The 11,392-nt window shown below is 41.7% G+C and overlaps 1 protein-coding gene across 14 annotated transcripts in view; it reads left to right on the forward strand.

The window, feature by feature from the left end:
- The window catches only part of LOC110978001 (uncharacterized), an 84,481-nt gene extending 75,777 nt beyond the window's left edge, over positions 1-8,704 (forward strand). For 12 of the 14 annotated variants that reach the window (XM_022232613.2, XM_022232610.2, XM_022232612.2 and 9 more), the window contains 3 exons: positions 588-614; positions 4,077-4,225; positions 5,083-8,704. In XM_022232613.2, coding sequence (XP_022088305.2) covers positions 588-614; positions 4,077-4,225; positions 5,083-5,107 — 201 coding nt within the window. In that variant the 3' untranslated portion in view covers positions 5,108-8,704. The remainder of the gene's footprint in view (positions 1-587; positions 615-4,076; positions 4,226-5,082) is intronic. The other 2 variants (XM_022232611.2, XM_022232614.2) reach the window with 1 other exon arrangement.
- The last annotated feature ends 2,688 nt before the right edge of the window (positions 8,705-11,392 follow it).

Below are 11,392 nucleotides of genomic sequence, written 5' to 3' on the forward strand. Positions count from 1 at the left end.
TATGAAAGGACTAGTGAGAGGACTTGTGGCAGGACTCGTGAGAGGAGCCAGTTTGGTATTTCAGAAAGCCAAGGTCTTTCGGGAACAAAGCGCACACGCTGTTGGAATACCAAACTGGCCAATTGTAAAAGTTCACTTACAGAGGAAAGAAAAATGGCAACTTTTTCTCTGACTTGGCAGCATTGGCACTGCAGCTGTAGCCACAGGGGAGGTACTTGACTGAGGCTGTCAACTTGGACGGAGACTGCAGACCTGAAAAACCAAGTGGACAGCCACGGTCAAGGCTTGTAGAAACCAGCAAGCTGCATTGCCAACGTCACAGTGTGTGTTTTTTTTTAGAGTTTGGCTGCTCCACTGTAGTTACTAACTGAATATATAACCCAAATATCAGTGTCCACGTCGTCCAATTTATTCAACTTAAATGTATGTCGCAGGGGTTTGTCAGAACAATTTCGCAGTGGAAATACAGTTGAGCAGCCAATTTTTTTGTCCATGATTGCTGTGGCGCTACCCTTTCTCTCTTTTATTCTCCCCTCCACTTCTATCTACGTCTCTTCCCCCTCCTTTCATCTGCTCTCTCCACCCAGTCTTCAAGAATGGCATCCAAGCGAGATGTAAGTTAACCTCCAAACTTTCTACTCCTCTATCTTGTCCCTTATTTCGCTTCTGTGCTTGTTGTTTTTAACATGTTAGTTTAGTTGAATTTAAAACATCTGGTAGACTTTGTTGTTGTGGAAACATGGCAGCCACTGATTTGTTGGCAGTGTAAGGCACTGTGCGCTTGGTCATATCTTGGCCTTTTTCCAAAATCTTGCCATTGCCTGTACATGTAGCAGAAAATGGTCTCCCACTTACGACCAGAGGGGCTGAACCTTGGACAGATCCATGAAACGGAGGCTTGATCAGATATGGAGACTAGATCCACGAAATGAAGGCTTGGTGCTGAATTGAGAGGGAAAGACTCAATTATCAAATACTCCCTCAGCAGAAAAATACTTTTGATGGACAGATGCTTTGCTGCCATCTCTGTTGTGCATCCTAGCACGGTTGTGCACATTTAGCTGAAAAGTGTTTGCACTGTTTCCATTTACTCGCACAAATGGATCGCACAGAATCCATAAAAATCAAAACGGAGGGTTGAAATCGACACTTTTATCATATCTAAGATAAGGCAGGTCTTGGTCTTTGGTGACCGAAGATGATGTAGAAATTTGACTTAGCCGTAGTTCTTGAAGGCCTGTCTAGGACAGGGCTCCAGTGTGCTGGCTTGTTTCCATTACTGCTTTGGTTTGCCTTGCTCTGTAGCCATTGCCCTTTAGTTATGCATGCGTGTCCAAAATTTCTCATCCCAGAGAGAACAAAATCACCCATGTTTCTCTTTGCCATGTCCAGCCCATTTGCAAATCATGCCCATCTTCCACATGGCATGCCTTACAGCACGATTTCATTCCACAAGTAATTCAGTTCACCTTTAATTGAAAGAGTCGTGCATGCAAAATTTGTGTATGAAAGATCGTGATGGTGTAATTTTTGGGTACATTTTGTCTTTTAAAATAAACATTTGGCTGTGTGGTTTATGCTGATTTTTGTTTTTATCCGTTGAGTAGTTAATCAGGAATAGACTGCTTGGAATCTTCGAATTGAGAATTAGTGGGCTTATTGCATCACATCTGTGATATTTGTCTCCGTCGAGCATGGGTCAGAGGTCACAGATTTTACATACATGTATGCCATATATTCATCATCTGGTTTTGCACGTCGCATTGGATCACAACCGAGTTTGAAACATTTTCCCACATTTCATGATGCAAAAACCCTGCTTTTCCAATTATTAAAAGCCAGTGTGATGCACTTGGCTAGCTTTCAGAATATGTTGAAGAAGCTTGGAGCAGTGGATGGTGAGAGTGCTCTTTTGAGACCAGTTACCGAGTCTCTCCGAATTTCAACTCAACCAAAAAAGGAGAAGTTTGCCCATGGAAGTTGTTGCCATGTGGAGTTTTCTTCTCACCTGTTTGGCATAAGCTTCCTCACATGGCCTGTGTTGTGTGTTCCTGCGCTTCAGTTTCAAATCCCAGCAATTCACATCTTCTTGGGCTGAAGGACTGCGCACATAATGTCACCTCTGACCCCAGCTCAGCATCGTAGGCTCCAAGGCTTTGACAGTAGTTTTCTTGACATAGGTCTTAGATACGCTAGACAGAGTTGGCCTATTGAGTCTACATCTCCAACTCAGCCGCATGTTTCCCATGCCACCTGTTGTGCACACATTCCATTTGCTCAGTCAACTGATGTATATACATGTGTGTGACCCAACCTGACAAAATGAGTCAAAAGTCGCCAGGGCCACTTCTTAGTTTAAGGTCTTTGAAAAGAATCTTGCACAGTGGAATTCAGTAGGAACTCTCAATGTTTTTCACCCATTGTCCATTTTCACTGGGATGGAAGGTTGTATAGAAATCAATAGAAACCCTCAACATTTCTTGCCCAGTGTCCATGTTCATGGAAATGAAAGGCTGAGCAATACATCAAAAGTAGAAGCTCAGTTTGCTGTTTCTAATCCACACTAGCGCAGCATTATCGGCCTTAAGACTCATTTTGTCGGATCCAGTCAATCATGCTATTGAATGAGTGTGTCAACTTGTAGCATTGCATAGATGCTCGACGAGTGTTATCATGGCACGTACAGCTTCTGTGCCTGTACAGATTTCATGATGCCTCATCTTTATTTTCCACTTTCCATTTGTACAATGTGCAGGGATTCCTTGAGCGAAATTCGCAAAAGGTTGTAGCAATGACGCTTTATTTATTTAACATCTGCACACTAACCCTCAGTTCTTGTGTTCAGTGTCAATGTTTACAGTTTAGTGTATGATTTTGTTGAGTTGGACTGGTCTTTAAAATCTGGTGTAATATTGATGTCAGTTTTTTTTGTAAGGTTATGTACATGAATTGACCTTGTGGAGAAGGAGCAGAGGGTTTTATAACTTGACAGCAGGGAAGATTTTCAGCCCTGAAATTGGCTATTGTTTCGTCTAATGATTTGCCCCTGGCAATTTTTGTGCTACGGTGCTATCAGTACTTAAAGCCAATGGTTTATTAGTGATGCACCTCACAGCTGGCGTAAGCTTCCAGGTCTACTGCAGGTCACCGTGAATTCTCACGTTCTTGGTGCAGTGTGTTGCCACACTTTGGTGACCGTCAATATGACCAACTGTGAATTGGCTGATTTCAAATCAAGCTCAGCCACTGCTGGCTAACGTGCATTTGAGTGGTGTGATCTCAAAACTTGGGGAACTACACGTGCAGGAGCCTTGGTATCAGGCTGGAACTTATTCCTTAACGTTGGTAGCCACCTGCCCTGTTGCAACACTATTGGTTGAATGTTAACATCGGAACCGGCTAGTTTGTATGAAAATTGCATATGCACGGCATGCTTTCAGTAGAGTCCCAGGGCCAGTCTGTTACATTCGGATCTGGATCCTGATCAGTGGCCCAAAGGTTGGTCCCTCCATCTATCAGGCGGATTTTGGTGCCAGTGAACCAATGATGGATCAAGATCCAGATCTGTGTGAAACAAGCAGGTTCCAAATATTGTACAGTCCTCATATCCTCGTGTTTGACCGCAGAGCAAGGACTGATTTCTGGCTAGCTCGAATGGTGGTAGATAAACACTTGGTAAAAATCTCTTCAGCATTATTTTCTGTTGTACATCCATGCTCCTGTACATTACCCTCTTCCAAACATCAGCAACTATTGCACATGGTATGATGCATTTTTGTGCACATGCAGTTGAAAAGCAGCTGTAAACACACTGAATGCCCATTGCATGTCGGGCTTTGGAATTATGCCTGGATATTATACACATACATGCCAACAGTTCCAGAAGACCAAACTGCAGTTTGGTGCATGGATCACTTTACTGTGTTGTCTGTGCCTGCCAAATCATTTGATGGTTTCACTTTTCTATGATGAGAGGCCGTTGTCTCTTGTTCCCAAGTTGACCACGATCTTGCTTGTTTGCTGAAAGGTCAATCGATCGATCAGGTGATCAGTTCTTGTTTCTGATATATTACCAGCCTGTCTACCTGGGACAAGGCAGGAGAGTTCCCAGAAGCCGAGGAGCTGAGACTGAAGGTGGAGGAAGAGAAACAGGCCCGCCAAGAGGTGCTAGCCATGAGGCGGGCCCTGGCCCAGGAGGTCAAAGAGCAGAGCAAGGTCATGGCAGGTCAGTGGGTCAAAGGTGAAGTTAATCACCTTATGCATTTGATTACAAATTCTTGCCCCGCACTTACCTGTGGGGTCGTAGGTTTAGACTGGCATGCAAAATATGTGATATTGAACGATCTTGGTTTACTCGGGTTGCCCTGACCAGCCATAATGTCTAACAATTAGTTTGCAGAGTGAAAGCCATGGACAACCAACGCACATTTCTTGCCTTTCTTTCACAGAACCTTATTTTCTCCTGAAGACGGACAGAGTACACTGTTCCAAACGTCGAGTTATTCCCCGGTTCTTCTCAGAACCACACATACTCAAAGAAGAGATAAATACATGGTGTTACCGCAATCTTTACTATAAATCTAGAACCTTATTGTCTTAGCCAATTTGCTGCTATGTTCAAGTATTTTACCAAAATATTTAAAATGGTGCCAATTTTCCCTTGCAACACGGAAGCTGCCATGTTTTTGCATTGCATTGTGGGATGCTTCCCCAGTAACTGGCTGGGAAGGTCAGCCACATGATTGGCCAGGCCCTGAGACATAATCTGTCAAATTGAATGCAGTTGTGCTCACATGAGTAAGCGCGGATGGAAGTAAGCGAACCCACTGATACAGAAAGATCTATGCACAGACTGTACGTGCATATTTTGGAAGTGGGACCTTACCTGTGAAAGAATCATCTTCAGATGTACCAGTTCACCAGTCCAATCACGTTGCAGAGCAACACTTGTGTGGGACAGTTTTCAATGTGACAGAACTAAATGCAACAGCTAACTCGTCTCTGTACAGTGGCATCGTTTAAAATTTGTAACTGCTTGTTAAAGGTTTGTGTCTGTCTGTTCCCCTGTTTGTTTGCACCCAGCTCGCAGCATGAGGATGAACACTGACGGCCAACAAATTGCAGAGAGATGATGATGACACTGTTACTGTGCCAACAGCTCAAGATTGTCATCCAGCCATCACTGACCTCACAGAACCTCAACTGTCAAAGCTCTTGTCTCAGAGATGCCTCAGCCCATTCAACCCTCCCCCCATCTCTCTCATGCCATGAGCTGAAAGTTGGAGGGCACTCCCAGCGTGTCATCCTTCAGTAAAGACATTTGGAAATAAATTGAGCCAAATTGTGAATTGCATTGACCATCAACTGCCCAAAACCCATCAAAAACTACCTCCAAGGTGCAGGTTTTGCCATAGTTTGATGGCTGAGCTTAGAGACCAGTACAGCCTCAGCCACCACCAACTTCATACCTTTTCATGGCTACAGAACTGTATGATGTGATGGCTGTAGACTTCTGTAGCTGAGGCACTGTTGCCACGATGGCTACAGACAAAGCCGACGAGACGCCATTCCAAGAGGCCATCATTTACATGCACGCAGCCGTCTCAACCAGATTGCACGCGTGTGCGCATTTCGGCAATTGACTACTGCCAGTTGGTAAAGGAGGAATTTCACGCACGCACGGCCTGCGTGCGAACAGGATGGCACCATAGTAATGGCTTCTAATTATGGTCGTCGGATTTGTCTGTAGAGCTGTACAGCCAAACCCCTTTTTGATGACTACGAAGGTCTACAAAAAGTGATCCATTGAAATATACGCCAGCTCTGTAAAGCTGGTTTCGTGAGGAGTCAACCTTTCTACAGAATCACTGATTCTGAGGCATTAATCATTTCTGCAGTAGCATCACTTTACTTGGCATTTACACATCTGCATTTTAATTACATGTAATTGGATTTATTACTTATGTACATGGAAACAATAAGCAAATATACACCAAAAGATTTGTTTACTGATTGTCTTTTCCAATTATAATGTTTCAACTTGTTCTTAATTTTACAATGCATTGATTTGTCTAGACTTAAAATCTCATACACGACAGTAACTTTCTTATATACTGAAATCTGCATCTGTTTTACATGTACTTGTATGTATAGATTTGGTGTTGCAGCTTGGGCTTTTGCGCTTGTTCTAAATTTTGACAGAGCCATTTTAAATTGCAAAATGCAAATGTGGTATATTTTAATTTGTCTGCAAACATTTTGATGGAATATTTGACATCATGTCCTGATTTTACCGGTATCTTGTAGAAATTGTTAAAGTTGATAATCGATAAGCAATTGTTTCCTTTTTATGCAGATAGCTATTACTTAGTTTTCTCTTATGTTTAAATAATTTTTCTTCACTGCCAGCTAGACTTTTGCATTTTTTTAAGCAATTATGAAAAGAAAGATTTTTCTAAACGATCCCATTGCACTTGTTTTAACTTTTTAGTTTAAGGAAGACGGTATAGAAAAGACAGTACGTATGTGTGTAATATTAAATTTCATTTTAATCAGCTACTAATTTGAAAGCTATTGTTTGAAGAAACAATTATTGATCAAAATAACACATCACACCACGTTTGTTTTTGCCATTTGTATTTATCTGTGGCACATGGCAAAATTGCTAACTGTTTTAGAAATTATTTTACAAGGAATACCATCATCAATATTACAATGAACTTTGCAAAGTTTGGTCATTTGTAAATAATTTTTGTTTTGTTTTTGGTTCATATTCAGAGGCTTGGGCCAGTGAATTTCTAATACTTAGAACTTTAATGCTAAGATTTTACCTCACAATGGTTGAATTGTTTGCCGTGGGTATTATGAGTAGAGTACTAGATTCAGATCACATTTTGAAATGTACTGGACTGTTATATCTTTGGATTTTAAACAAACTAGAGTAATATTATGCTGTATATTTTGTGTTAACCAGAAAAGGGTTAATCGCTGATAAAAATCTGAAGTAGGAATGAAGTTCTTTTTTTCTGCAAAGCCTGTACATTTTTAAAAATTGCAGTCGTAGGGACACTCAACTATCTTTTTACCAAAGATGAGAGATATCCAGGTATCCTGCCAGGTATCACGTGGAATGACATGGCTGAGATGGAAAGTAACACATGATCTATGAGGCCCGATTGTAGCCGATAGCCTAGAGGCTTCCAACCTTGGCAACCTTGAGTACTTATTGAGTACTAAAGTGTGATGTCATTTTGAGCCAGGGAATGCAGTACAAACGAATGGAGTACACGCATGTGTTGGTTCACGCGCTCGTACCCGCACCGATGCCTTTTACATACAATACGGGCGTTTCACAGTAGTGCGCCTCCAAGAGTTTGCAACGCGTTGACCAATCACAGTGCGCAAAATCTGTTGACCCTTTCCAAACGTGCATTGGGTCGACAGATTTCGCACACTGTGATTGGTCAACACGTTTCCAACTGTAGGAGGCGCACTGTTGTGAAATGCCTGTATTGTCTGCATGACATATTCACTTGGGTACTTTGAGTGAGCTGAAGAACTTAGTAGTGTATATTTGGGAGGAGGGGGGATTTCATGGGAAAACCAAGTAATATTGATTGAGCACAGAATATCTCACTGGCCACAGCCAATAAACATGACCAAACCGGTCACCCGGCCTTCTCTTTCATTAGCTCAGGTTTAGTTCAGCCTGAATGTCTGCCAAGCAACATGAAGCAGGTTCACTGCCTCATGCACTGCCAATGTGGCGGCACAAATTGGGAGTCAGGAATGTGGCCATGTGAGAAAAGACTTGTCTTTGGTCGGCAATTAGGTGTTTTGGGGGTCTATGGAAAACGGTCACCATTACGATGAAAGCCAGTGACTTCCATATTTACATACATGTATGTTATATTCCCAGCCACAATACGGCCGTTTCACAACAGTGCGCCACCAAGACTTTGCAACGCGTTGGCCAATCACAATGTGCAAAATTTGTCGACCCAATGCGCGTTTGGAAAGGGTCGACGAATTTCGCATGTGATGACTGGCCACCGTGTTGCAAACTCTTGGTGGAACACTATTGTGAATCGTCCGTATTTATTCTGTTCTGGCCATAATGCAACAATACTCTTGGATATCCTGGTAAAGACTTCAGCAGTCTGTTCATCGCTCCAATAGTTTGCTTGTTGCTTTATGCAGCAATTCCTGTAAATGCATAGTGTGTTCCAGGGCAATGTTCAAAGTAGTGCTCTGTGGAGTCACCGATGACTTTTCTGCTCGGGATATCTATAACTAACTTTTTGTGGTAATTGAACAAAGATTCTTCAAAAAGCAAACCGAGAATGCCTACAGTTGATCAGGTTTGTTAAACAATAATTTGTAAAGTGTTATTCAGAATGTGACAAGTGTAATCAAAACTACTTTTGAAGCTAGTCCTTCAGCACCTTCATGCCCGATAGTGTAGACTGTAGTTTATGCGTTTCTTGCAGGTGGTTTTCTGAAATTTACAGGTGCCGTCGTTTTTCTTATCTAACTATTTTGTTGGAACACACACTCATATAATAGAAGGGGCAAAAGTGAAATCTGAGGTATGTTGTAGGAAAGTAATATTGTAAATAAGACTTTAGGTGCTTCCAGGTAAAAATATACTATTTTGATATAGAACAGAAATATTAAAATGCTGTGGTTATTTTAGAGAAAAAAATGGTATTTGTCATGTTGCTTTCTTTTTGCAGTTTTGTCTCGGATTTTGTTGTAATTATCTTGATTGCCCCTTGTTGAGTCCATTTTGTTCGTTTTGATGTGCACGGAATGCCAACAACTGGGTGGAAAATTGTTCAAATGTGGTTTAGAAACAGTATTTATTAACATGTTAAGAACAACACTTCAAGGGCGAAGCATACATTTGCTTTTGTACCCCAACCTATTGACAGACATACCTGTCTCCTTCATTGGAAAGGAGGATAACATCTAAGTGTGTCCAAGTCTAAATTGTCTCATTTTGGGCAATTTTTATGTTTTGGACACCTCTACAATTTTGTTTCACAAATCTTAAGACTTATGATTTCAAGGTGTTGATCAGTCCAAATCTAACTTTGCAGCCTTGGCAGATCTCCTTTTTTCACAAGTGAAGAACTTGGAAGTCATTTCAGAAAGGTTGTTGCCGGAAAATGTAAAACTTTAACCAGATCTGTAAGTTGAAGGCATGCTTATATGTATAGTTTATAAGAACACATGATCCTAAAATTAAGGATCTTGAAATTGCAGGTTTGTTTTGTCACTGCTCAGCCTCAACACCTTTGCAGGATCGTAAAACTTAAAAACATAAAGTTACTTCCCAAATCTCTTGTGGTACAAAAAGCTGACGAAGGCACAGTGTTCGCAAAAAAACCCTGATCGGGTCAGAAATAGCAGCTACAAATTGTTCAAGCCAGCCCTCGAGAAGGGCTTGATTTGCAGGAAAAAGTCTGTATCAGCTTCAAGTCAGAATATGGGGTCATCATAAAGGCTTCAATCACAGAGCTGGGACAGAAGAACTACTCCCATCATACCTAAATTGAGAACTTAGTCCAAGGTTTTGTCAACATGTACGGCAGCAACGTTTAGACCCACCTCCTTGGTGCCGGCATGTTTACGAACTTTATCAGGGATGTGTCTTGAGATTGGCGGGCCATGCATCACGAGTCTTCTTTGGAACTGCTTTCAATTTAGTTAGTATCTTATTTGCTGTGACTCTTACCTATACTATAGGGCCTACTCTCACTGGAAACGTGAACTGTGCTGCGACGGTGCGGTCTTTGACTGGTTGCAGTTAGTGGTACGCCACAATCGTACCGTTGAACTAACTCGCGTTAGGGCCTACTCACGCCTGAAAAGTCTCGACTCAGAATTCCTTGCCTCCATGTTTTCCAGGTGTTTCCTCCACAAATCTCAACGCGATTCGAACACGCATCTTTCTCATGGAATCCTTTTCCTTCGTTATTTTGTGTTGCTTATCTCGTGACTGGCGATATAATGATTATCGATGAAACGACTAACATTGGCCCGCTATCAAGAAAAGCCTGCCGACGTGGTTGAAGTTTCAACTGGACATCAATAAGTTTTCAAACTTTTAACTTCCCTGAGCCAGCGAACAATCATGGAAAAATTAGCCTAACTTTCTCATGAGCCAGCTTACGGTCACGAAAAAAGTTACCGAACTTTACATTGCAGTAAATCCTGAACAATGAACGGTCTCAAGACAGTTTGCCTAACTATCCATTGAGCAAATTCACGGTCCTGACAAAATGTACCTAACTGTCTAATGAGTAAATTTACGGTCCCAAAACAATTTGCCTAACTATCTATTGAGGAGGAGCGAGTGGTCCCAAAACAATTTGCCTAACTATCTATTGAGGGGAGCGAGTGGTCCCAAAACAATTTGCCTAACTATCTATTGAAGAGGAGCGAGTGTCCCAAAACAATTTGCCTAACTATCTATTGAAGAGGAGCGAGTGGTCCCAAAACAATTTGCCTAACTATCTATTGAAGAGGAGCGAGCGGTCACGAAACAATTTGCCTAACTCTTGACTGAGCCAGTTTACAGTGAGGAAGTATTTGCCTAACTTTCCACTTAGCCAGTGTGAGGCAATGGTGAAAACTGAAAGGTTCAAAGGCAAGTTATAGGCAACTTTTTCTTAGTCGTTAGTTGGCTCAGAATTAAAAAAACAGCATTACAAAAAAGGCATATTGCCTTTGACCGTTAATAAACTTAATGCAAAGTTGGGTGGTTTTTTCAGGACTGTTATTTCGATGAGTTAGGCAAACACTTTATAACAGCTGGCCCAGTACGCAGTTAGGCACAAGTTACTGACCGTCTGCTGGCACAGTACATAGTTAGGCAAATGTTTTGTGACCGTTAGCTGCATGGCATAGTGTGTAGTTAGGCAAATGTTTCCCGACCGTTAGTCTGCTGTATAATGGGAGTTATATGACTTATTTCGCCCAGAGAGGCAAATTTGTCCTGACCATTGGCTAAAGCTCAGTTGGTAGTTCAGCAAATGATCCTAACCGTTGGCTGGTTGAATGGAAAGTAAAAGCAATTTATTATTTTAGTTTTACAATGTTGGCGATTTTACTGTTTCAATGCCGCCAACGTTTATGTGACCTGTCCCCCCCCCGAAAAAAAGGAAAAGAATCATTTTTATTTTTATCCAGATTATGAAAATTAGGAACAAAAGAATGCCACTAAATCTATTCGTAGATACTCGCTTTGGTGCCCATGTTCTGTGCTTAGGTTGATGTAAAAGTTATTTTAAGCACGAACAAAAAAGAAAGCGATATTTCTGTTTTCTCAATGCGGTAACGCCCCTAGCCCAATGTTGTTGTCAATCCCAGTCTAAAGAGGGAGCTA

This window comes from Acanthaster planci, linkage group LG20 (assembly GCF_054643075.1).
Source record: "Acanthaster planci isolate LZ-2023a linkage group LG20, COTS_SCS, whole genome shotgun sequence".
Taxonomy (NCBI): domain Eukaryota; kingdom Metazoa; phylum Echinodermata; class Asteroidea; order Valvatida; family Acanthasteridae; genus Acanthaster; species Acanthaster planci.